At 41.3% G+C, this 27,657-nt stretch overlaps 2 protein-coding genes and 1 pseudogene across 2 annotated transcripts; all 3 read right to left on the minus strand.

Moving 5' to 3' along the window:
• Positions 1 to 11,608: 11,608 nt before the first annotated feature.
• LOC133888359 (transcription factor E2FB-like) lies at positions 11,609 to 15,130 on the minus strand (annotated as a pseudogene).
• Positions 15,131 to 19,208: 4,078 nt separating this feature from the next.
• Positions 19,209 to 21,134, minus strand: LOC133889296 (acyl transferase 15-like). Its single transcript, XM_062329812.1, has one exon. It carries the CDS (start codon positions 21,099 to 21,101, stop codon positions 19,836 to 19,838), a length of 1,266 nt encoding a protein of 421 aa, XP_062185796.1. The 5' UTR covers positions 21,102 to 21,134; the 3' UTR covers positions 19,209 to 19,835.
• A 117-nt stretch (positions 21,135 to 21,251) lies between these two features.
• LOC133889295 (uncharacterized) lies at positions 21,252 to 26,692 on the minus strand. Its single transcript, XM_062329811.1, has 13 exons — positions 26,526 to 26,692; positions 26,300 to 26,424; positions 25,401 to 25,521; positions 25,212 to 25,293; positions 25,048 to 25,118; positions 24,297 to 24,338; positions 24,025 to 24,149; positions 23,459 to 23,552; positions 22,661 to 22,923; positions 22,476 to 22,581; positions 22,290 to 22,395; positions 21,958 to 22,044; positions 21,252 to 21,546 (listed from the first exon to the last, which is right to left on the minus strand). Exons 1-13 carry the CDS (start codon positions 26,636 to 26,638, stop codon positions 21,439 to 21,441), a joined length of 1,443 nt encoding a protein of 480 aa, XP_062185795.1. The 5' UTR covers positions 26,639 to 26,692; the 3' UTR covers positions 21,252 to 21,438.
• Between the last annotated feature and the right edge of the window lie 965 nt (positions 26,693 to 27,657).

Genomic DNA, 27,657 nt, shown 5'->3' on the forward strand with positions numbered 1-27,657 from the left:
TACTATGCGAGACCCGCGTAACGGGTGGCACCACGGGGTGTGGACAAACTGTTGCAACGGATGGCAGCTATGGACACTGCCGGCAGAAGCCGTTGAATGTACGTGTTTTTTCCCATCCTAAAACCTCTTATTTTAGTGCTGGATTGGAGAGATTTAGGGATTTTGGATGACCAAAATGAGTGATGTTAGCTGCTTCCGAACGAAATTGAAGGCTTAGGCTTTGTAAAGTCATTGGGTGCTTTTGTTTCCAAAAGTTTAATCAAGTTGCCGAGCTAGTTAAGTGTGCTACTGCCAATTAAGATCCGTCATATGAAGATAGATGCAGCAGAATCTAAATTTATGAACCGCAAGGCTGCCAAACAAACCCCATGTTGAGCTCATGCTGAGCAGATCTTATTATTCATGTAAAAATTCTTTTACTTTGCCCAACTGGTAATGTGCCGGCACATGTGGCAAGAATTATTCTAACCAATGCTCACTTTTGACAATGACACCAATGAGCTGAGTTTCAGGGTTTAAGGACCAAATTAACGGGGACATCAATTGGTGACTTCATTGTTAGCCGGCGCCTCAATTCTGCTTTGCTTCAGTTTAAGCAGTATGATTTAAGTTATATGCAGTCTACTAGCATGTTTATGTCATGATACCAACTTTTGTGTATAATTGTAGCGAAAATGATCCTATTAGATTATGATTATAATTTTAGTGATTAATGACAATATAATTAATGTGACTAATATATTTGTCAAGAATATATGTTAGTAGGTCTCATGTATGCAATACATGAAGAAGCCACCAAAATCGAGATAAAGTTTGAACTGAATTGGACATGTTCTAGAGAATTTGTTCTCACCGGATAATCCGGTGATGATGAGATTATACTCACTGAAAGGTCTAGTACTTAGAAGCAGTGTACACCGAAGTATCTTCCTCAGACGAAGGAAATGAAGATCTCACCGAATAGTTCGGTGTTCAAAGAAAAAACACACCTGAGCATTTTGTTGCAAAGAGGTTTTACAACCAAGGAAGATCGAAGATCAACTCATCAGATAGTCCGGTGATAAAAATATACACCAGAGGATTCACCGAAGCATTTAACGGAGTGTGTAAAAAATCCAGAGAAGACGAAGTTCTACACACCGAAAGATCTGGGGATTAGAAGATCAAAGCACTGGACAATTGAACAGTGAAGAAGATGGCTCGGTTAGGCTAAGGTATACACATCGGATAGTCCGGTGATGGAGATGGAGTATACACTAGACAATCTGGTGATCAGAAGAAGTGTAAGTGGAGTTCCAACGGCTTGTTTTATCAAATGTACACACCAGATGGTTCTGTGCTGGTACTATTGTTGTCACCGGACCATTCGATATTCACAATAAAGTTGACCCGTTGGGATAACGGCTAGTCCATGGGGTTGAGGCTATATATATCCCTCTACTTATCCATTTGAAGGTGCTGGAGTCTAGAGGAAGCTTATATACACTTGAGAAGACATCCAAGCCACCAAAGTGTTTAAAGTGTTCATCTAAGTCAATTAAGCATACTATTAGAGAGTGATTAGTGCTTTTAGGCCTAGAGAAAAGTATTGCTAGATGCTACAACCTAGAGAGTGGATCAAGGAGTGATCCAACCGTGTACCGAGAGGTACGCCGGCGCTTTGGAGTCTTTGTGACTCGTCGGTAACTTGTTGACCCTCTGACTTGGTGTGGAGCAGCGGCAAGAAGATTGTGCAGAGACGTGGAGGCCCTTGTCTTTATGACTAAAGCTCTGAAATGAAGATGGCGTATAAGTGACCGGAAGAGATGTTAGTGATGAGACCTCGCCTTGGTAGCCTGGTGGCTCATCGTGCTTGAGGCTTTGTCTTGGTGACTTAGTATCTCAAGTGCCGTGACCGGAAGAGACTTGGTGATCGAGGCATATCCTTTGTGGAGCTCTAACATGGACTAGGGGTAGATTGTGTGCCACCGATATCACGGGATAAAAATCCCTTGTGCCGAGTTTGTCTTTCTACGCTATTTACGTTTCCGTATTTACATACTTACAATTTACCTTACTAGAGTAGGTTGCAATCCTCTTGAGCGGTAGAGTAGATACACTAGATAAATCTAGAGCACATTTAGATAGAAATTGAGATAGATTTATCTTATGAAGTTTTTGGAGCCATTAGTTTCTAAGTGTCTTAATTCACCCCCCCCCTATTAGCACGTCATTGTTTCTCACAATTGGTATCAAAGCTTCATGCTCTTGATAGGCTTTACATCCTAGAGTTGTGACATCCAAAATTAGGATGAATACACATAGTGCTCCACATTTCGATGGCACTAATTTTCTCCGATGGAAAATTCTAATGATTTGTTATTTGCAAGCTAAATGTTTGGATGTTTGGAGAGTCACCGAATAAGGGATGATACCACATGTCACCAACAAGGAGAGGTATTAGTAAAGAGTATCTTTTTATCATCTTTAAATATTTGTGCATTTAATCGTGTTTATTCTCTCATCAATACACATGATATTTGTAATAGTCTCATTAAAATACATGAAGACACAAAGAATGTGCGCAATAAGAAATATCATGTGCTTGTTACTAAGCTCAATGACATCAAACAACTATCTCATGAAAGTGCTAATGACATATACTCACGTTTGAATATTCTTATCAATAAGATCAATAGGCTAGATTTGACGCAAATTGAACATGCTCAAGTGTTGAGAAGAATACTTCAAGCTCTTCTTTCAAAGTACAAGCTAATTGTCCCTATCATCTATGACAACCATGACATGAGCAAGATAACTCCTAGCCAAGTTCTAAACAAGATCACCGTCCATGAGATGACCATGAATATGGGGGTTGAAGGTTCTACCTCATCTGACACCAAGAATCTTGCTCTCACAAGTAAGCAAGCTCAATACCAACACATGAAGGCAAGGATGAGAAGACAAGAGCAAGAGTCAAGCTCAAGCGAAGATGATGGTGATCAAAAATGAAGAGAGTTATGAAGAGGATGATTGTTGGAGCAAGATATCGTCTTGCCCCAGCAAGTACGATGAGAGTTTTTTTAAGGAGGAGACTCAAGCTTGGAGATAAAGTTTGAGAGAAAGGAACACCACAAATATATTGATAGTAGAAAAATAGATCGATCTAGGGGGAGTATCACAGCGTGACTTTGTGTTTGTGCAGTTTTGTGTCCTGTGTGTTGCCCTCTCCCCTCTCCCAGACGATCATGGCCTCCTATTTATAGGGTTCTACGTAGCTTAGCGTACAAGTTATCGTTATGTGCAAAATATCCAGGACCCGACTGAGTTACATGGCCTTATCCTGGATAACTCCTTTTTACCCTACATAGAAGATAAATATCTACTATTATAACTATTGTGGTACTTGCACCCTGAGGGGTGAGCCAGACGCCAATTGCGACACAGCGCCGCGCTGCCAGGGGTGTCTGGACTCCACTAGCCTAGGTACTTAATGTCGGTCACATCCTTGCAGGCAAAGGATGACCGGTGTTCCTCTTCTGACAGATCTTTCTTGAGGCTTGATGACTCACCCCGTAGCCTTTGGGAAGCATGCCCGAGCCCCAGAGATGGGGGCTCCGGGAGATGGAGGCTTCGGGAGGCATGGCTCCAGGAGATGGAGACTTCGGTAGACAGGGCTCCGAGAGATGGTTACTCCAAAGCTCGGAAGTCCAAAAGTGGCCTTCAGGAGGCGCGGGTCCATGGAAATGGGCTAGCCGAGCCAAGGGGCCGTCAGGAGTCCTTAACAACGACCCCCAACAATGATCAAAGCACATCAAGCGTTGAGAAAATTGATTCCAAGATGGCCAAACTCATATTACAAGTAAAGAAGAACATCAAAAGGATCAATACCAAAACTGATCATCCAATCTCCTTAAAAGACTTGGTCAAAACAATTGATGTGATTAATATGTTTGTCAAGAATATATGTTAGTAGGTCTCGTGGATGCAACACATGAAGAAGCTACCGAAGCCGGAACAACATATGAAGAAACCACCAAAGCCGGAGTATCTTTCTCAGAAAAAGGAAATGAAGACCTTACCGGATAGTCTGGTGATCAAAGAAAAAGCACATCGGGACATTTTATTGCAGAGAGGCTTTACAACCAAGAAAGATCGAAGATCAACTCACTGGATAGTCCGGTGATGAAAATGTGCACACCAGAGGTTTTACCAGAGTATTTAACAGAGTGTGTGAAAAATCCAGAGAAGACAAAGTTCTATACACCAAAAAGTTCGGTGATCAGAAGATCAAAGCACATGACAATTGAACAGTGAAGAAGATGGCTCGGTTAGGCTAAGGTATACACATCGGATAGTCCGGCGATGGAGATGAAGTATACACCGGACAATCCGGTGATCAGAAGAAGTGTAAGTGGAGCTCCAACGGGTATTTTTCTCATATGTACACACCAGATGGTCTAGTGCTTGTACTACTGTTATCACCGGACAATCCGGTGTTCACGGTAAAGTTGAGCCGTTGGGATAATGGCTAGTCTACAAGGTTGAGGCTATATACACCCCTCCACTCATCCATTTAAAAGTGCTGGAGTCCAGAGGAAGCTCATATACACTTGAGAAGATATCCAAGCCACCAAAGTACTTAAAGTGTTCATACAAGTAAATTAAACACACCATTTGAGAGTGATTAGTGCTTATAGGCTCAGAGAAAAGTATTACTAGATGCTGCAACCTAGAAAGTGGATTAAGAAGTGATACAACCGTCCTGACGTCTTAGAGTCTTTGTGACTCGCCGGTAACTTGCTGACCCTCTGACTTGGTGTGGAGTGGTGGCAAGAAAATTGTGTGAGGACGCGGAGGCCCTTGTCTTTGTGACTAAAGCTCCAAAATAAAGATGGCGTATAAGTGGCCGAAAGAGAAGTTAGTGGTGAGACCTCGCTTTGGTGGTTTGGTGGCTCATCGTGCTTGAGCCCTTGTCTTGGTGACTTGGTATCTCAAGAGTCGTGATCGGAAGGGACTTGGCAACCGGAAGCATATTCTTTGTGGAGATCCAACGTGGACTAGGGGTGGCTTGTGTGCCATCGATACCACAGGATAAAAATCCTTTGTGCCGAGTTTGTCTCTCTACCCTATTTATGTTTCCGCATTTACATACTTATAATTTACTTTGCTAGAGTAGGTTGTAATTCTCTTGAGTGGTGGAGTAGATATACTAGATAAATCTAGAGCATATTTAGATAGAAATTGAGATAGATTTATCTTGTGAAGTTTTTGGAACTATTAGTTTCTAATTGTCCTAATTCATTCTCCCTCTTAGTACGTCACCGTTCCTCACAACAGTCAACCTAATATATCTATGTGGCTATCTTTTGGAGCTCATGTTTACTCTACCCAAATTAGCCAGCCCAAGTGATGTATCCTCATTGCTATGATAATATTGGCCATATGATATTTCAGGTCTCACTCGGCTATTACATTGCATGTCATTCGTTTGTTTCAGTAATTTCTTGAAAAATCATTGCAACTTCGCTTCTTCATTCAGATATTGATGCTAATCTGACTTGTTAGACGATATGATCCCAATACAATGACTCATGAATGGAGGAATTCTTATTTTTGAGAATAGCTATGAACACTTGAACAGAGAAAATCCATGTGTGTTCGGTGCTCTGTTGCTAAATAGATGTTTATGATATTTTTTCCAGTTTAGACTGTATTTAATCATGAGTTCCCATACATGTCAATAGGCATATTGTGTATAAAAAGTTATTGGAAGTTGTAACACCAAAGCCATATTAAGAAGGCATGATAGGTAGCCAAAGAAATTTGCTTTACAGGTTCCGGTAAACATAAGTTTCGAGCACTGCAGCTGCAGCCATTCCATTTTGCAGTTCTGATGAACAGCCTTGCTGTAACACCCAAGAGTTTGATTTGGTCTGCAATATGCTGATCTCTACTGTTGAAGAACATTATGGTAATATTTGATAAAAAATGGTTTTTTTCATATATTCCTTTTTTCTTCCTCTAAATTTCAGTTTGCTTCTTCAGTTGCCCTCAGCTATCTGAAAACTGATGCAATGTTGTCTTTGCACCCTGATATGCTACATGAGGAGAATGAGAGTGCTCCTCAAAAGGTGAAATAGCAGACATCTTCACTATATTGTGCAATGTAGTCATTGATTTTTGTGGGTGAGATTTGTGACTTGGCCCAGATTTTATTAGTTGATCTGTTGATGGATGCACTAATAATTTGTATTTACTCAAACTGTTGCTCAGTGGTTGTTTATTCCACACTGAAAATCAGACGACATTCCAACATTATATTTATTCAAGACGGGCGCAGCGAAGCGAGCCATTCTGCCTAGTTTCTTTAAAGGAACAAGCCGTTGAACCAGCAAACCAGTCTTGAGAAGCTTGAAATTCCTAGGCCAAACCTGGTACTCTAGAGGATTAGGAAAATCCGATGCTTTAAACTTCTGTAGGATCTCAAGGGCAAAACCATAGATTATGCACGTTTGCCGAGCTGTTTGGAGGAAAACAAAAGGTGAAAAACTGGAAATAAACTTAAGTTCAACCTTTTTTTATACACAACAAAAATGCTTCTCTAAAATTCTAGATACATGAATGCAGGGCTATGAAACCAACAGTGACTCAACAATGCCGGTCAATAGTACTCTCATAATTAATTTCCCTAAATAGAATGCTCACTTTGCCTAACTATCCAAGAAGTGCAGAGCAAGCATCAACTTTTATATGAATGCACGGTAATACTAGCCAGGACGACCATCCAAATGACTATCCAAATGACTAATTGGGCACCTTCAAATAGAACTACAGGACACAACAATGGAATATTTCACCAGAAGTGACACAATTAGCCTAATGTTATATGTATTAACTACAATTGATCACCCGGGGTAGAGAGGGAAACTCGTAACAAAAGAAAACAATGCATGGGTTTTTTAATGTTATATGTCGAATGGAACGACAGGCTAGCATAAACCTACAACGCAGTACAAATTACACATGATGGTGTATGATTAATGTGAAAGCTAAAATCGGGTATATCACAGCAGCATATTGTTACAAAATGTTAAATTTTGAATAGCCAATTTCCATAATAGAGCAACTGAAGAAGTAATAAGATCATATGAATTCAAACTCCAACGGTGGCTCAAGTGTTAATTGTCGTTTCAAACATAAATATCGCACTTCTCAGGAAAGATGGTCTCCAACGGGCGGGTGATGCACGAGCACAAGCTGATTTGTCGAATGTTTTCCCTTCATGGGAGATGACACTACTATATAGTTTTACTCTTTGAACAAATATTTGCAAATGCATGTAGAGAATTTTTTTAAAATGACCTGAGATAAAAACAGTCCATTTCATGTATCTATTGCCTCCCTTCCTTTCTAGTTAAAGTTTTATTTTACATGTTTATGTATTACTCTACATTAATAATACAGTACTAGTAACTATAGACGTGTTACACACGTGAAATCAATCTAGTATATAGCGATCCAAAAAAGAATAAAAGACAAATATGAAAGATTGAATATATTTTTAGAATATATAGAAGGTAAATAAGAGATTAAATATATTTTTGGAATGAGAAACGGGATCTAACTTTGCAAGATGATCATTTGATTAACTTGGGTGAACGGTGGAGATCGTCCGAATCAGCTATGACTGTTGAATTATATATGAGTATAGATATAGATGCGTAGTTGAGTGAATTATCGTAAAAAACATGCTGTTATATACATTAAATACAATGGAAGTGTTTTGATCTCATTGTAATAAGGTTCTATCTAGTAAATCTATGTACACTATTTAAGTTCGTTGGTAAAAAAGAATGGTGTAGTTCCAAATTTCGGGGTGATCTCATATACACACTAATGGTGATCGATGAGGTAATCGATGAGTTTGTGCACCAATTATCAGAAAAGAAGACTTATACGCTTCCTTTTTTCTTGGCCTTTCCTGCTTTCAGGAGGTTCCTGATTGCATTTCTTTGTCATTTTCGCATACTCTAATGTGGTGGCACTCTCTCTGTTTTGGCATTTGTAGGAAACATGTACACCAGATCGAATCATTAGGCTACAATACAAGGTTGGACTATGTTGATAACAAAATTTAACGGGTTAGATATTATGTGTAGGTGGGACCAATATAATAGATATTTATTTTTTATAGGAAATCAATCCAGATGCAATTAGACATAGACAAACCCCTTATAAAGGTCTGTTTGTTGGATTTCTGCTTCTAGTTTCTCTAAAAAATTGTGTTTTTGGCTTTTCTGAAAAATTGCTTTTGGATTTTAGCTATTAGATTTTATAACAATTTTTTAACTTCTCAGCACACTACTTCTCAGAAAAACTACTCTCAGCTAGCTTTTTAACTTCTAATTTATTTCATCAAAAATAAGTTTCTAACTTCTATAAAAATTACTTTTTAGTAAACCTGTTTATTTAGGCTTCTGACCTTCTTACAGAAGCAGAAATCAGAAACAATCTGAAACAAACAGGTCCTAAATCTATATGGACGACGGATTCACATGTGCATAATACCAAAACAGAATCGTTATTTTCTTTTTCTTTTTTTCCATATAGGATTAGTGTAGTTTAGCTTTTCTTCTTCATAATACCAAAACAGAATCGTTATTTTCTTTTTCTTTTTTCCATATAGGATTAGTGTAGTTTAGCTTTTCTTCTTCTTCCCGATTAATCATGTGTCACCGTAGGAGGAGGAAGAAAATTTTATAAGATCTAATTATTTTTAAAAACTGTTCTTCTCGTGTGATACAGTCTCCTACTCTCTTCTACACATGAGCCATCTATTGAATCAAAGAAGAAACAGCGTAGATCAAAATCTGAGTCTTTCACACAAGTATGTTATAAAATTTCCTCGCACCGGAGGCTCTCGGTTCCGCGCCGACTGACCGTACGCCGTCGCTGCTGGAGTTCGTGGGGATCTGCTGCGCGTTGGGGCTCACCATCGTCACGTTACTGCACACGTCGCCACGTGAAAGCAGCGACCTGCCTGTCGCGAGGACAGCTGCGTGGGTTTTCGATCATCACGGGAGCAACAGTCCCAGCAGTCCCAACTGTGCGAACACCATCAAAAGGAGCCTTGTGACCGTGCATCAGAGAAGCAGGCCATCGCGTGAAGTCAAACATCATCCAAGCTCACGTACCCAGCTCAAAAAAAGGTGCATCAAAGCTCACATACTTAGCTTCATCAAAAAGCTCACATACTTAGCTTGATCAAAGCTCACATGCTTGACCAAACCGAGGGACAAAAAAACAAAGATTTCGGATTGAAGCTTCACAATTAAAGTGTCGTGCAAAAAATTACGCCAACACAAATTAACGACTCCACTGAAAATTTCATATTTACGTTTGACATTCTAAGTGTTGTGCAAAAAATTGTGCCACCAGACTCATACTCTTTGTCAGGCTACAATACTCATATTTGAAGTTGTCAAGCCCTTCTGTTAATTCGTATTGCAAAAGCCAATGGTGGACACAGCGAAATCATAAAAGAGGCTGATCTTCTTACTTCTCCTTCTCCACCTCATCTCCCACTTATTCTCTTGCAAAAAATTGAGGAGGGTTAGGGAGCTATAGGAGAGTGGCAGCTGGTAGCTCCATGATGTCTTAACGTGGTGATACCAGAATAAGTAGTGACGGTTTCTGACCGAACACTGCTTCTTCAAACTCTCTGATCATCTCTTGTCAATCCTTGGTACTGCGGGGTAGCTCCATGATGTCTTAACGTGGTGATACCAGAATAAGTAGTGACGGTTTCTGACCGAACACTGCTTCTTCAAACTCTCTGATCATCTCTTGTCAATCCTTGGTACTGCGGTAAACTATATGCAACTGGCATATGCTTGCAGACAATAATAGTATTTCCAGTAAAAGATACTGTTTCCCCCTTAAAAAGAACAAAACATACTTCTTTTGTAAACCTAGTGATAAAACATGTCAATATTTCAACACATCAGGATCAACCTGCCCGTTATTTATAACAAAAATATGATGGTACTTAAGATACATGATAAGGCAAAATTGAACTGAGAGGGAAATTGCAAGTATGAACTGAGCTTCAAACCGACAGTTATAAACTCGAGCACAGCACAACTTGAGCTAACCAGGACCATATCACATCAATGCGTAAACAAAATGTACCAGAAAGAATAGTGGCACCCAGTGTAAATTTTTTTTTTCATTTAGGTACAAAACTTGGATATCCACAAGAGAGAAATAAAATAAGTTCTATTGATATTTTTTTAGGTACCAACGAACTGTTGAACGCGTGAATTAGGAAACGGAAGGGGGGGAAATACCAATAAGTACAGCAATTTTATTGCCACTATAGATATGCTATTTGTAATTGATAGTGGGATCCGGACCCTCTCGCTTGTGAAGTCACGGGTGTATAGTAAAATACCGGACGTTAAATAATGCCGCACATTTACTGTAGAAACTACAGCACTTTTACTGTTCAAAACGTACTGTAGCATCAAAATCTGGTCCGTCAATTTACATCCAATGGAGCATAACAATTTGAAATCACCTAAGTGAAGTCAGGGGATCCTATTCCATCGACAATTATAGTCAGGATATACAATATTACTGACCTTCAAAGTGAAGACCAGATAACATAACTAGGGATGAAAATGAGATAAACATTTTCCATCCACCCGACCAACTAAAGGCTTGCGAAATAAATATAGGATAAAAAATAGCTATCTTACACTATCTGTGTCCGACTCTGGATTCGAAAAAAAAAAAGATAGGATATATGATGATTGATATCCATCCGAAGTATCTGAACATTAGGTGCTACGAGAAAGTATAATGTGATTTCACTTAAAAATATGATAATATATAGGTAAATTATCATACATTTGTACATAAATAATATTAAATGCTCTTGTTTTCGTATCTCAACGATCATTCTCTCTGTTCTTACTTTGATTGCACTCATGTATTGTTTAATATGTTGTGTAAGGAATGCAAATGAAGTGAATTTTTTTATTTATCCGACTAATCGAAAGCTTAGAGCACAATCTGCTCCGACTCCAACTCCAAAGAAAGGATATGATACAGGATGAATAAATAATTATTCGGCACTATACGTATCTGACTCCGACTCCGAAAAGAATATACGATAAAATACATAATAAGTTATATACATCCACATCTGATCCGATTACACCCCTAAACATAACATGCACTGAAGGCCTTCTTCCGGACTGTGTTGCCTTCTAACCCGATATACACACACAGTCCGTTTAAAGGAAGGTGAAGGCCTGTGTGATTTAAGCTGAGACCTACTGCAGTTGCTGATCCTATCTGAATTATCGATGAAGCTGAGTAACAACTACAATCATGCTGCAAATGTACAAGATCTACTGCCTACCATGTATCCTGTGCTTTGTTGGTTAATCGGACCAGAGCATGGACCGTGGAGAATGCAATTTGCAGTTACTGCGACATGAACATAGTTGAAGGTGTCCTACTGATCCAGCTCCTTCCTCAATACGGATGTGTACTGTGGTGTCATTATATTTTGTCTATGTGAGACAGAGTAAGAGCCCTAAGTCAGACGATCCGTCCATTAAGTGCCCCATGCATCTGTCATACTAGCATCAACGTCAGAAGCGAGCCAGTAATCAGCATCAACCTGCAAAAGCAGGAATCATAAGTGTCGTGTTGACGAGACAGCCTTGATTTCTCATGTCGTTTAATAGAGTTCCTTACATCAGCATCTGCTGGAACAATTCTAAGGACGCCAGCTATGATTTCATGCTTTCTCGATGACTCTGCTGTATGAGTGCATGCAGCATTGCTCTGTGTCTTTTCAGGTACCTAATTTAGATCACAATCCATCTGCTGCACAGCTTGAAAACTTCCAGTAGCGACCACAGGTTCTGAATTGTCCGGTGCCACCTGGTGGTCTGGGTTGAGTATCTTCTGATGGTCACTGGTAAGAAACATAACAAATTGGCTAACAATTAGTATTTTCAAGACATACATCATAGGTAAGAATTCTACAATTAAAATACTGACAGAAGCTTACCTTAGTAAATAACAATCAATGGGACCCATTGAACTTCTCAAGAGAATTCGGTATTGCTTCTCTTGCAAACCCAGGTTCCGTACAAGTATAGATCCTGGTAAAGAAATAAGTGTTAGAAACCACATAGATCCATTACCTTCAAGTCCACAACCACGTACCTAATGGTGAATCAAGACTGTGTACCGCATTAGGGTCTGGAACTTCAACAGAGGTTCCATGAGGAGCGTTTATAGCAATAAGAGTGGATTCCTGCAGTAAATGGGGAACTCATTGACATAACTGTAAAATTTGCAAGAATAAGAGACAAATATAAGGTCTGAGGAGTTCTAACCTGAAAGTGATGAATCTTATTGATATCTTCCTTCAAAAGATACAAGAACCTAATCAGACAGACAGAAGGTGCCAGCTGAATGTAGCAACACAAATAATTTCAGATACAAGAGATGAGAATTTTACTTTCTTTTATCCTCATCTACGGTGAGGGCTTGTAGTTTTCTCTTGTGCTTCCCTGCAGACAAGCAACTGCTAATCAAAAGGGAGAAAGGGAAAAAGGAAGAGGCAGGAAGCATCTCATATATTTTATTACTTTAATGGAAAAACCCTTACCTTATTTCATCATCCAACCTGTCATCTTCATCATAAAGAGATTCAAGTTCTTCCTGCAGATTATCAAAACCCACCAGGTAGTTATAAATATATAATTAAATGAAAGTTTACAGAAATCTGAGGGAGAAAAATGCTAATGTTCAAATATAATGACATGCGAACTGTCAGAAGATGGGTATGTCAACTTGCAACGCATTGCCAATACTCTGAACTTGAGAATGCCCTCAAAAAAGAAAATATGTTCACAGAATATGTTTTGAAGTTATGTAAGATACTTGATGAATTTGTATTGGCTTGAATCCTTTGGATGTTTACTTCAAGATGGGCTGATGGCTTCTTTCTTTTTTAACAGACATAACCGAGTAGGTAGCATCCACTAAATCGTTGCTATACACTATCCACTACCAAAACACTTTACTTATTCACTTAGGCTACATGCTATTCAGAATATTGAGATAAGGCCCCTTTTGTCATTTGATCTGTCTTCCTATATATGTGACCAAAAAAAACAATACGAGAAAGCAGACAGCATGGCGGGCTTTAACGTCAACAAATTTGTTGTTAGGAATTGTAACCTATATTCAATAGTAGCCTATGAGGATAATATATAAGAATACAAGAGGGATCCTAGACTAGAAGATTACTATATTACCCTTAACATTTGTAACAATTCTGACTTATCTATTTTACTTAGCATAGTCAAAAACAAATATTAGTTAAGCCAAGATACAATTGCACGAACTTAGCAGTCTGTATCTTGGCCCAATACACTTTGTTTGCGTACAAATGACACAATAACGAAAAAAGATACCAAAATAATTAGTTATATGCAATTACTGCTCTATTAGCTTAACTGTACAAAGAAAGAGTGTGTGGGGGGGGGGGGTAGTTCTAGTGAAGCCAGTATAACCTACTCTTAGTTCATGAGTTGATTCCCATTATCAGAATTCCTGGTTTGTGAACCAAACACAACACCAAAAAAATAAAGAACGCAATTTCCCTCTATTAGTTAAAAAAATAGTATAAAAATAATCTAAGAACTAACATATATATATAAGAGAAAGAAGAGATTAAATAATCAAGTAGCATAGTGTACCTTCAATTCAGAAATTTGGCGTTCTATCTCCTTAGGCTTCGACATGTCAAATCCCCTTTCAATATATTTATTTCATGAGTAAAAAGCTAAAATAACTGTAAAATGTGTTAGAAAACAGAAACAGGTGACACTCACTTCCAGCGAATCATATTCTTAAGCGTCTTTTCAATTAAATCAACACCTTCTAGAACATTTGTTATATCATATATCCTCTTTTGCACCTACAGAATTAAGAAAAATACAATACATCAAGAAACTTCACCCCCAAATTATGAAATAAGACCAGGATCCTGAGGACAGAGTGCAAAACAGGGTATTTTATTGTTATACTAAGCCAGACCTCCAATGTCTCAGCTGCTTTATTTAAATCAAGGATTCCATCTTCTGCTCCTTCAAGTAGATCGATGAACTTCTTTGTCAGCAGACCTGGCACCAAGCTAATAATAAATAAACAAGAAAAGAAAGCATCTTAATTTGAAGGGGAAATGTAGCAAACTTACGCATGGGTCCGGCTATTTTCTATTTTCTATATATATTTTTAATTTTATAACTATTTTTTATCTATTTTCTATATTTTTATCTATTTTCTATATATTTTTTAATTTTGTAGCTATTTTTTTATTTTTTCGGGCTGGCTGTGCCGACGGGCCGCCTGTGGCACTGTGCCCATTGGGCCGAAATCGTGCCTAGGCCGGCCCGGCACGACACGGTGACCGATGGACCATGCCGTGGGCCGAGGGGAGGCACGCGGGCCGGCACGGCACAGCCCGTTACAGTAGCTGGGCCGTGCCGAGCCGGGCCCGTGCCAAGTCGGCTTGAATGGCCCATTTGGCCATCTCTGGTGAGGACTTGGTCACAATGACACCACTCATTGTTTTTCACGTGGTTAATGCACGACCCGCTAGCTTGGTTTATACATACATAGGGATGAAAGCGGTACGGGAAAATCTAGTCTCTTCACGTAATTGTTTCCCCTCTTTTCCAGGCAGTTTCCGTTTTCCAATTTTTACGTGGGAATAGGACGGAAATGGGGTGGAAACGTCTGGAAACGGGGCCAAAAACGGATGCTGACTCATCCCGCCCGTTTTTGTGAAATCCTGTTTTTATTCAGGATTTACCCGTTTTGAAGACAAGCAGGCAGCATGCTTCATTCGTCCATGTGTCAAGCCCAGCCCCATCGTAAGTCCTCTGCTCCGCCAAGTGCCAGCCCGTCACTCCTTTCCACCCACCGGGCACCTCCACTGGGGAACACCGCCAACACTCCCGTCCACCCGCCCTCGCTGAGTCACCATCGTCCGTCTGCCCTGCGTGGCCACGCCGATCCGTCCACCCGCCCTTATCGAGTCATCGTCGTCCATCTGCCCGATTGTTCTGCACCACAGAGGCGACGAGTCATCGACGCCCAATGAACACTGCTAGCTTGGCCTCGTTGTCTCTCCTCCTTGGCTCGTTCGGCCGTCATGCACCATGGAGCCGTCGACGCCCAACAAGCTATCGATGCCGCCTATCGGAGAAGGTCATTCCAGCTCTAGACCACCGGGGAAGCACTTGGGCTTGGGCCGCTTGCTTCTGGCACTGCCGGCGCCGCATGTCAACGCCAATAGCTCCTCTTCAGGTACATCACAGATCACTGTCGGTGCCGCCGTCTTCTATCTTGCTAATTTAGTTTAATTTAGTTCTATTCTGTCTGAGCTGAAGCCTGTATCAATTGTAGGCTTCTAGTTTCTATGTGTAGATAGTAGACTATGGTACCAAGAGACAAATGTTCTCTTGAATTTGCTGCATACCATCGGCAAAGAAAACCCCACTGTTATGGCTAGTATAATCCGTTTAGTGTTATTTAGTTCTATTTTGTCTGAGCTGAATCAACAGGATGTCAGATTGTCAGTTAGCACCTGTTAGCATGCACATGTATGTCTTGCAGAGTGGCTGTTACCTAAAATGGCTATTTAAGACTGATGCATACACTTGTATGTCTGATTTGTTGTGTGGCAGTTACCTAACAATTTGAAATATCCACAACTCACTTGTATGTGAACTGAAACAAACATGACTATGTGAACTGAAACAAAGATGGCTTTATCTCTAGTATTTCAAATATCCACTTGTATGTGAACTGAAACAAACATGGCTATATCTCTTATGAACACTTCTCTATTGTTGATTCTGAAACTAAAACTATCTATGGTTGTATGTGAACAGAAACTAGCTCTGAACATTTTCCCGTTGTTGATTCTTGTCAGGCTTGATAGCATCATCTTCAACACCTTCAACTAATAGGGTTTCTCCCTTAATCCCTTTCACAAATGGCTCTATTTAAGAAGCTTTGGAAGTCTAAGATTTCTGATGTTTAGTTATTTGCTCTTTCAAGGTTACAGATTCTATAAGGCTTACCTAGCAAAGGTATTTTTTCTCACCGTTGACAGCTTCTTCAACTATTTTCTGCCACTACTACAGAAACAGTTTTCAGAAGCAAGTGGTAACCCATTTACAGAGTCGTTTAGCCACCCGCCTCTGGTAAGGTCTGTGAAAATGGACGATTTCCACAGGTGCAAAAAAGACAGTCTGTGGAAACCGATTACTTGAGGTGATTCACTTAAGAAACTTCCTATGGTAATTCCCATTTCCATAAGCAGTTCTTTAAGAAGATCGCCTCTGGTAGTAGGTCCCCGAATCGATGTTTTTTGTCAAAAAAAACTAATTTTTTGCCCGACTAGGTACCCCTGTGGCCGCACCATTGCAAGTTCACAAGGTTGGAAATAAGAGCACGTGCGGTTCGTGGCACTCGAAACTGGGACCTCTCAGCTAAAGATGTCCAAATGGACTGAAACTGGGACCTCTCAGCTAAAGATGTCCAAATGGGCTATGCCTACTGGGCCGGTCCGAGGCACGACATTGTAGGCTCGGCTCAGGCACGGCACAACCCGAGTCGAGATGGGCCGGGCCGGCACGGCACGAAGCCACAGGCCGTGTCTGGGCCAAGCGCGCGGCACGGCGTGCCGGCACGGCTGAGTCGGGCTGGCATGGGCACGGCCCAGCTCAGGCCGGCACGATCCGGCCCGACACGCATGGGTCCAGCTATTTTATATATATATTTTTAATTTTGTAGCTATTTTTTTTATCTATTTTCTATATTTTTATCTATTTTCTATATATTTTTTAATTTTGTAGCTATTTTTTATTTTTTCGGGCTGGCTGTGCCGACAGGCCGCCCGTGGCACCGTACCCATCGGGCCAACCGTGCCGTCGGGCCAAAATCGACGGGCCGTGCCGTGGGCCGAGGTGGAGGCACGCTGACCGGTACGGCACGGCCCGTTACAGTAGCTGGACCGTTCGGGCCGTGCCATAGCCGGGCCATACCGAGCCGTGCCGTAGCCTGGCCGTACCGAGTCGGGCCTGTGTCGGGTAGGCCCGAATGGCCCATTTGGCCATCTCTGCTCTCAGCTCACGCGATAGTCCTTACCAACCCTACCATAGAAGTACTAGTGATGCTAATAGGATATGCAATCCTTTTGATCTCTTCTGTCTGAAACTTCAAACGATTATTTGGACATCTAAATAACTTCAAATAAAAAGGTTTCAACTACAAAGTTGTATATCTCGTCGAGGGTTACAATTTTCATATAAAGTTTGTCCTCATCCGATTTCGTATAAAAAATTTATGAATTATGTAGCTCGTTTGTGGTAATTATCCTATTACCAGATGCGGTTCACATAAGAAACAACCTCTAAAAATACCATGGACGGCTATCATAAGCAGCCATCTCTAAAAATGACCTTTTACACATACGACTTCTTATGTCGTCCGTCTCTATAAATCAACCATTACCATAGGCGTCTGTCGTAAGTAGCCGTCTATGATAATTTGTTTCCACATAGCCTAAAACCGCAGAGGACCCCGCCAACTGCTCATTTCGGTTTGTCATACGAGCCACATGTGGAAAGATACCCTGAGTGTTTCGAAAAATAGTTTTTATAGTAGGGTATAATACTTAATAAAGACCAATGCATAGAATTTCTGAGGGTTAGTTTGCTGCTTTAGTAGCAGGGCGTGCCTCGCGAGATGGTCATGGAACTCAATCTTCTATCTAGAGCTTGTCTAGAGTTTTGGTGGCTTATTCGTGCAAGCGCAAGGCTCTGGGTGGGGTTTGAGGAATGTGGTCACGGGCAGGTGTTTGATTTTGTGTTTTAGGGGAAGCAGAAAGGTGGTAGTAAGGTGATGTTGAGCTTGAACTCTTTTGGCTTCAGATTTGTGGGAGATATGTTGCTTAAGGATTTGCATGGCACTGCCATCCCGTGCCTTTGCTCTCGTATTGGTGTTGGACTTGGACGTATGTTGACACAACAGAACTGCCTCATTGGGTTATGCCCTTAGTAGCATATGCAACACACATCTATCAATTATTTTGCCACCATGCCACGTTAGTCCATTTGTGTTCATACGATCATCTCGTTCAGAAAAATAGAAGCTTTTAGTTTTCAGACTTGATGCGTCTTATAATGAGAGCTTGTGATTTTATTTGTCTGATTCAAAACAGGCTGCTGTGAGGGCAAGTTCATGATATCGATGGTGGATGGCGTTGTCTTTTATTTGATATCCTACTTCATTTTTATTTCAACGTTTCAAGTCATAAACTCATGGTTCTGAGGTTGGATCTTTCCGATTTTAGTCACTGGTTTTCGTCCGATACCAGTATATTTTTGTTCGGATTGATTCGTTTTTTTAACCGTCGGTTTTCCTATTTTCGTTTCCGCCTAGTAGAGAAAATATGAAAGTAAAAACGATTATAGTGTTTTCCCAACCATTCCCATCCGCTTCCATTCCCTGTAGGTAAGGAGGCGCCAAAGTAAATTGATCTTATTTATTTACCCAATGGGTTTATGATAGTGGTAATATCGATCTCACAGTGGACAAAACGGCATCTCGAACTACTGTCGTCAATAGCATGAACATGTGATTCGCACACCTAGTTGCAAGTTTCTTTTGGGGGGGGGGGGGGGGGATCACCTAGTTGCAAGTTTCAAAGAGCTACTCAATGCACCTTCTACCAGACAAACATATTTATTTGAATTTTCAACTTGCCGGAAAACTTTTAAATGTGTCTCTGATACTACTCCTTTTGTTGGTAAATACATGTCATTCTAGCTTTCAAATTTTGTTCTGCGTACATTGCATTCATTCTGCAAATTTCGAGATAACCTTTCACAATTCTACCTAGGCTGAATTTGTGAGAGGCATAAACCTGGTATTTGCTTGAGCATGTTGTGGTATTATTAAATGTGTAACCATGCATGCATGGGATTAGGTGTGTAGAGAGCTCACCAATGTCATAGAAATTTACTACTCGAATGAAAACTGATCGAACGAACATACATGTGGGTACCATTTTGGAAAGGTGTATTGTTTAAAAATTGCAAAGTCCTTAAACATTGCCTATTCAGGAACTGTCAAAGTAGTACTATCCCATCTAAAAAAAAAGTATACAAGCCAGCAGCAACTACATATATGATTACTTAATTCGTCAACTTGGAGATCGATTCCGTATGAGCTAATGACCAATTCCATGGTCTATTAACATGTATCTTCTGAAAATCTCCCTCTGCCTGTGGCGAGCTCGGATGAACATGAACATAGAAATCCTTATGCTTGTTGATCCACTTGTAACATGAAAAGAAAAGGCTTGTGTAATAATTAACATTACTGGATCCAGGGATTCGCGTTCTGTTTTGCAATTGTTTTCGGCCAAAACATTGGAATTCGTGAATTCTGAACGAAATTCCGAAAATTGAAAGTTAATTTTTTTTTTTTGGAATGCCTATATAAAGCTGTCCGTAGCGACACAGTTTTCATTTTCGCCTCCATTGCAGGAGTTAAAGATGTTAACCACTGCGCTAGACGTTGAAACTTGCATTGGCCGGGGCATTCATTTTAATTATATTACCAAACTAAAATTCCAAAAAACTAAATTCCGAAATTTTTAACCGAAATTGGACCTTTTTCGTTCACCTCGGGAATAACTGGAATTCATGCGAAATTTTAGTCCCTTGGCTGGATCCGCTTCATCACGTTGATGCGGCCAGCCTCGCAAGCTCCTCCAGGAAGGCGCCGGCGTGCTCCTGCTTGACGCACAGCGACGACACGCTCACCCCATCGTCCCTCCCTGCCTTGCACGGCGGACACACCACGCAGCCCGGCACCACCGTCCGCTCGGCGGGCCACATCACCCGCGCCGGCCCCCCGCCGCCGAAGTCCGCCGCGTCGAACCCCAGGTTCCGCCAGCTCACCACGGCGAGCGCGTCATACCACCCGAGCTGCGCCTGCCCCTCTGCTGCTCCGCCGTCGGGTGCTGCGCCGCCGTTGCTGCTGTTGGACAGCAGGTCAGGTACCTTCTCCTTGGCGCGCCTGATCATCCGGACAAGGTCGCCGATGCCACTGGTCGCCACCGTGACGCTCGTGGCCGGGACCAGCTGCACGGTGACGCAGTTGCCGTAGTAGCCGTCCTTGGCGCCAACGTGCGCGCGCACGTTGCACGGGAAGGCGAGCGGCGCGAAGGACTCGGGGTCGCCGTCTGCCGACATGGCCGCGAGGGTGCGGCACCGCCAGAGCACCGCGGTGACGACCTCGAACACCGTGCCGCCGGACTCGTCCTTGACGCGGCGGATCAGGCTCGAGGGGACGGTGACGTCGAGGCGGGCCAGGTCATGAGGTCCGTGGTTCATGGTGGATTTCTGCGCGGCGACCATCGACGGTGGGAGACCCGGGAGCGAGTCATCCCAGTGCCTGACCGGAACGATGGACGGCGGCGACACCCCACGCGCGAGCTCACCGACGGCCTGCAAGAACTGTCCCATCCCCACGCCGTCGGCCACGATGTGGTTCCACGTCACCCCGACGACGAAGCCACCGCAGGAGAACTCCGTCACCTGCACCAGCAGCAAGGGTTCGGCTTCGCGGCAGAACTGGCCGGGGTAGCGGACGGCGAGGTCCATGAGCTGCACCACCCCCGTGGCTAATTCCTCCAGGGCGCAGGTGGCCGACGCGCCCACGAACGTCACGCCCTCTCCGGTGCACACGATGCCGCCTTCACCGTCCAGGCGGCCGGCGATGGGGCGGTAGTGCACGAGCGCGCGTGACAGGGCCGTCTTTACCGTCTCCCCGGGCTCGTGGATCGGGCGGTCGAACGTGAGCAGCAACGTGGTCGGAGAAGGAACAACGCACTTGTCGAAAGAGGAGAGAGCGACGGTGTCGCCGACCGGCAGCGTGGCCGCCACCGATGCCGCCGGAACGACGACCACCGACGGGGACTTTGTCACAACGACGCCACTCATTGTTGTGCGTGTTGTTACCACACGGCGGCCGGGTGGTATTGCCTCCTAGCTTTGTTTTGTGCTTTGTATATATTGGCGCCAAACTGAACTGTGATCTTATTTATTTGCCCAATGGGTTTATGATAATATCTCGCACTGGACAAAACAGCATCTCCAACTACTGTTAATTGCATGAACTTGTAGGATTCGCATACTTCTATCTGACAACACATATTGGTTTCGACATGCAAGTTGACTGCTCTCTGGGCTACAAAATTGCCCACCTTTTGAGCTAGCGCAAAAAATACAAAATGGTGTGCTTTCCTTCTCCTCAATGGACGGAAGCCTTATTGATCACTCACTTTTTCTCTATTACACAATCTGTATTATGTATTCTTATGCCGCTCAAAATATAACCACCAAATGCATTCATTTGCATGTGTGGATGAGTGCGCGATGGAAGGACCTGTGTTGCATAAAAAGCAATACCAGAATTTTGTTAGTTCCTATATCACTTTTTTTAAAAGGGATGGAGACACACTAAATTAGAAATAACAGTGTCCTCGCAAACAAAAAAAAAAATAGAACAGTGCAGACCATCATGTGGGGGAACTAAAAAAAATGACAGAGATGCACAAGTAACCACTAATCATTGGTAATAGCTCCGATGATGATAACAGACCACAAAAATTGTTACTACGATTTGCCTATAGCACTATAATAAGCATATTCAGCACAAATCACACATCACAGCGGTTACATGAATGGAAACAAAATTTAGTCTTAAAATGCACATTTAAGCATATAGATAATAAAACTCCAAAATTCTGAAGTACAGCTATCACTGATTTAAATTCCTCATTGTGAATGTACTGACCTGGTATTCACGAAGCCAGGGTTCAGAAATCTGCAATCCAATAGCCATTTTTGATACTTGCAAGCTGTGCATGCACGTCGCAAGAGTCTGCATTGCGATATAAGACAACAAACTGTAAGTAACAATGAAAACCAAATTTTATAGAGGAAACAGAAATGAAGACGAAACAAATTCACCACATAAGTTAATAATTTCAGGTATGAAACGGATATCTATAATGCTTTGCAGGAACTTCAATTTAGATTCTTGATAGTACAAACTCTAGGCATAAACGCAACAAACCAAAGTTAGGGAACTGGCATGCTTCTGTATCAAAGTCAAGGAATGTTTACTTCAAGATACTGATGATAGATAGCAAATGGAGCTGAATAAGACAATAGTGGAAGCAGATCAGCAACCAAACTTTCAACCTCGTGGCCCGGGGCAGCAACAATCAAACTGCATTAAGAAGAAACCACCACGTTAATGAGAGCATGTACTACAATAGCAGAACAGCTTTCTTCTATAACTTGTTTTACCTGCTAAAGCCATGTTCTTTCCAATATTCCAACTTCTCTGGTGATGGTGCCTTCCCGGGTTTAAGTGATTTGGAAGCTATTGAATTACCATCATTGTCCTTGCAATCTACAGATTAACACAGCATCCAGAGATCAAACCTTAGATTCATTAGAAAATTCTTACCTTAGCTTCATCAACTGCTTACCTAACGAAAAGTTTACATCCTGAACAGGATGTTCATCCAATGAAGGCTCAGAGACCTCCATATCAATTGGTTGTTCTGTTGATAATTGTGGCTTCTCATCTGATACTGCTGTGTCACCTTGCTGAGCCAGAGATAACTGTGTATCCTCAGCAGATACTACAATCGGTTCAACTGCCTCCCCTTCAGTGCTACCATTGAGAACAGAAGGGGTATTACCAGAATTTTGCAACAAGCATAGGTTGCTAAGTGGTGCCTGAACAATCCTGAATGGAAAGTTTATCATAATATTTTCAGACATAGTGTAACTTGACTTACAGATTGGATGCTTGCTACTTTCATAATTTCAACTGCTTCATACATATCTCTATAACTCCAAAAAAGAATATAATAATACCTCTTACATGACAGTATTGACCAAGAAAAGCGAATGATTATATAAAATTAGATTGTGATACAAGAGTTCTCAAATAACCAGTTAACTTGAAAATGCAGTTTATATCACACTATTTATGATTTTATACAATCTAACAAGATCTCAATTCAATGAACAAAATAGTTCGCGCATAAATTATCCTAATAGAATAATAGTGGTCAGCGAAAGGTCCAACTTTAAATTCTATGATGTCTAAATATTTATTTCAAATGCATTAAATAACTCATGTTTGGACTTTGGATGGGAAAATGCTATTAACTTGGTTACAAGCTTACTTTGCCATAACCCTGTTATTCCAAAAATTCTCAAATTTATTACCACCCTTTTCTGTAATGAAAAGCCATATAGTGCCAAAAGAGATTTACCTGCTGGCCATGTCCCCGCTCAAATTGTACATTCTTATAATGTCTATGGAGCTGGGTGCTTTGCCAAGATATGTGCTGCACACATATCCTGTACCTGTAAATGTAATGCACAACAGATATTATCAACAAAGATTTTACAAATTCACATAAAAGATGCATTATAAGAAAACACAAAAAAATATTTGTAATTTAACATCTAGAAATTTGACAAATGCCTAAAGTTGGCAGGTACCGGTTTACATATTTAGCGATCACTTGCAATCTGTGGCAAAAAGCAGTATGACGTGCGCAAATTAAGGATCAGATACCACAGCATATGTTTTTGGCTTATTGCGCAGACCACGTAAGCATAAATTACACTATCATATAGTGATTTGCCACAAAAAATTGTGGTGCGTTCTAGTCAAACATAACTCAGTGAAGAATTGTGTATTTTCTATTTTGAGAAAAAGTGAAAAAAATTAGTATCTGCATATAGCCGATATAGCTGACTGTATTCAACTCAATCCATTTAGTTTAATCTAATGGTATCGCAGTAGTAAAATAACAGAGAAACATAGTTTTACCTCCTAAGCGCTCAGCAACAGCTCCAACAACTAAACCTCCAACCATATCAACCACAAGCACATCTGAATATGCACCAATATTTGCCATAGACAACAAGAGAGAGAGTGTGTCAACTCGCATAAACCTAGGAACCACAGAAAGAACAGCACAAAGTAAATGAGTTGTAGGCAATAAAGTCATGTACACGTCAAAGCCCAAGAAAAACCCTAAAATTTGAATATGATGACAAGGAAAAAACAACAGGCACTAATGAAGAAAGAAAAGTACTTACCCTATTCGAGCTGGACTTTTCTTGAAATATGTCTCACAAATGCTGCAATATGAAAAGGATCACAAAATTATGCCCATCCTCCAGATAAATCAAACTAAATTTAAACTTGATAAATTCTGGCATAGGAGCCATGCACAATTTTTCAAGAGTCATGCACTCTGCAACATACGAGTTAAAAAAATTATTACAAAAAGTATGTCACCATTCAAAATAAGTTAAGCAAAATCCAATAAATTTTGTAAACTTTTGGCAGTGCAAAGTTTCATAACCAAATATGGAAACCAGGAGGTCCACTAGGACTCACTTCAACCCTTCCCCTTCCAAACAAGTACATTGCATTGCAACATTTACCCTGCCACAAGTTATTATGCTCCAAGAACGCCATACCTACTTTCAGTCAAATGGGAAAACACTAAAACAATTCAGAACTGGTTACTAATATAATGGCCTCACATGTTAAAGACCAGAAATTAAAAGTACTTTCCCCTCTCTAGTTTATACTTCCTTTGTCTTCCTATTCAACAGTTCCAAGTACATAGCATAGAACTGGTTGTATTAATAGTAGTATAAAAAATCATCATGTACCATTATCTGTTGGAGAAAACACTGAGAAAGTATCTAAAGCATAAATATTAATATATCTGGTTGTACACATGAATACATGGCAGTAGTACAGTAATGCAAATTGATGGTATACATATCCAAAAAGACTTGGCATATTTTCTACTGTACAAAAGTAACAGAAAGGTACCTTCGGGTAGAGGGGCGTCGCAAAAGAACTTTAGGTGCATATTTCTTTTGTTTATTTAACTTGTATTTCTCCTGTAATCGAAATGGTTTGAGAAAACAAATCATCAATTTTCTTCAAACTTCAAGAGAGCAAAGAAAATACAGTTTGTACATTATTGTACTAACTTGTGAAAATACAGTCTTCTTTCCAAATGTGGAGCTATTTGCTATCAAAGCTTCCACAATCTCATCACCACTTGCACCATCCCTGTTTTGGAAAATGAAATCACATGTAACTTTGGATGTGAAATCATAGAGAACAGAGAATAAGGCACAGCTAAATGAAATATAAGTCAAATATGATCAAATTCTCACCTCTTCATTGCCTCTATGTCATCGCTCGATAAATTTTGAGCTGTGTTATTATCAACCAGAGACCTATTGTCCCTAGTTTCGTCCTGCGCTTGGCCATCAGCACCATCTCGCGTGCTATCATCTAGATGAATCATCATGAATGGGAGTCATTGTTACGAAAATCAAAATGTGTAAAGTATAACGATGAGTACAGAATGGAGAGGGAGGGAGAGAAAGAGCAAAAAAGGGCATTTGTTAGATATTGTTGAGTCCTAATAATAAGAATCCCTGCAGCAGGATGTCCGCAGGAAACAGAAAAAACAGGCTCTCGCTCCATTACGTGATTTGTACATATGGCCTAATGATGCAGAGAGAGTTTAAAGCATGGCAGGTAGCTCCCTGCACTAAGGGCCAGGTTGGAAAGGAGGGATTGGGATCCAAATTCTTAGGATTTAGTTCAAATTCTAAGCAAAGCCAGAAAGCATCAAACTTTCTGTAATTCCTGAGTTGGTTTCCTTCTGAAAAAGGCAAGTTTGTGGATGCTATAGTGATTCAGTCGTTGCTTACATGCCATAAAATAAAAATTGAACTCCAAAAAAGGATCATCACCGATGCACCCAAAAGGTACTTGCTATCTAGTGAAGGTTCACTAGCCAACTAACTAATGAACAATAAACTTTTTCTATCACTTTTGAGTTGAAAATTGCAAATTTTAGATTGAGAAGCTTGAGTTTTCAGGTTCAAAATGTATATCGTTGAATTGGAAGATCTAAAATTCAAGTTGGCAGTTCAAATTACCAAGTAAAAAAGTTTAGATTAGAAGATGCACGCTTGACAAGCTCATGTAGTTAGAAAGTGCTAGCTAGTTGGTTAACCAGTGAACGTTCGTCGGTTAGAGGCTTCCAATGAACAATCCTTACCGCGAGACGGGGCGGCGGCGGCAGCGCAGGGGACGAGTCCTTTGGCGCCGACGCGGAAGAGGGAGCCAAAGGGGCGGCCCACGAGCGGCTGCAGCGAGCAGGTCTTGTTCCCGATCTTCACCGTCCTGCGACCACATCACAGAGAGGAGGAGAGGCGTGAGCGGATCTAGTGGGGTTTCAAGGTAGCAGAGAAGTTAGGCAGGAGGAGGAAGGGGAAAGTACGTACGCTGCGGGGGTGAGGCGGAAGAAGGCGAGGCGGTCGCCGTCGTTGATGTCGAGTAGGACGCTGCAGCCCTCCCACGCCTCCCGGGGTATCGCCGGCGACGGCGGCGGCTCCATCGGAGCGGGGAGATGAGGGAGTTGGATGGAGGGGAACGAGCGAGGGTTTAACAAACGGGTCGGATCCCACTCCAACTGTAGCTTAAGGTCCGTTGATTCGGATCCGCACAGGATTCCTATCGGGCCTGATTTATGGCCCAATACGGCAATACCGAAGAAGTTTCTGATGGGCTTCTCTGCTTTTCCTCCATCCATTTCTTTTCAGAACTTTTTTTTTAAAACCCACTTGGACACGTAGACACATGTACATACTCATATCATTATACATACATATTCACACAATGTCTACTGATGATTAGAGATGTTAAACTTAGAGATTGACCAATTCACCACAAATGACTCGTTGTCGACAGATACATCGCTTACCGATGAAAAAAAATCCGTCTTAGAGCAAATCTAGAGTTTGATCGCTAGTAGATAAGGGTATAATCACCTCCACTAACCACCCAAGCCAAGGGTTGATTGTCCTTTTCATTTCAAAACTTGAAAAAATGTGATGGAGTAGCTTCAGTTTGTTTAATATCTGTTTTCGGATATTTGATAAGGCTGAAGCATTTCGTCACTTATGCAACATGTATCAAATAATTTGTTCGAGTCACTTCAGCACTTATCTACCATCTTGTTTCAACGGAAATTGCATTTTTTTTTTCATTTAACGATCGAAGCAGTAGCAGAGCCTTTTTTTTAAAAAAAAAAAAAGCAGTAGAGAGCCAGGCAAAAAAAAAAAAAAAAAAACAAAGTAGATCATGGTTGGGCGTTTGTTACTGCTTTCCTCAGGAATAGGAAGGAGATCACCAACCAACAAAAGCAACGAGCAAAGACTCAAGCCCCTCGGTTAATCACTGCCGCTTATTTACGTCGCTGCAAATTCGTTTTAGCTTCAATAATCACTCCTCAGAATTACCAGCTCGGCCGATCTCCCACAACAGCATTACACCGCTGCTGCGCCGGCGAGCTGTCTGCCAACGAACCTCGCCGGCATTGCGAGGCCGCATATTGGGCCCTTCGTGGACGCATCT

This window comes from Phragmites australis, chromosome 13, assembly GCF_958298935.1.
Source record: "Phragmites australis chromosome 13, lpPhrAust1.1, whole genome shotgun sequence".
NCBI classification, from domain to species: domain Eukaryota; kingdom Viridiplantae; phylum Streptophyta; class Magnoliopsida; order Poales; family Poaceae; genus Phragmites; species Phragmites australis.

Bases quoted from the DNA above. Each gene is read 5' to 3' on its own strand.
- LOC133889296 (XM_062329812.1), bottom strand. From the start codon at position 21,101: ATGAGTGGCGTCGTTGTGACAAAGTCCCCGTCGGTGGTCGTCGTTCCG.
- LOC133889295 (XM_062329811.1), bottom strand. From the start codon at position 26,638: ATGGAGCCGCCGCCGTCGCCGGCGATACCCCGGGAGGCGTGGGAGGGC. The intron at 24,150-24,296 runs GTAAGTACTTTT...TGTGGTTCCTAG, and splicing joins AAAAGTCCAGCTCGAATAGG to GTTTATGCGAGTTGACACAC. The intron at 22,924-23,458 runs GTAAATCTCTTT...CTTTCCATTCAG, and splicing joins AGCGGGGACATGGCCAGCAG to GATTGTTCAGGCACCACTTA.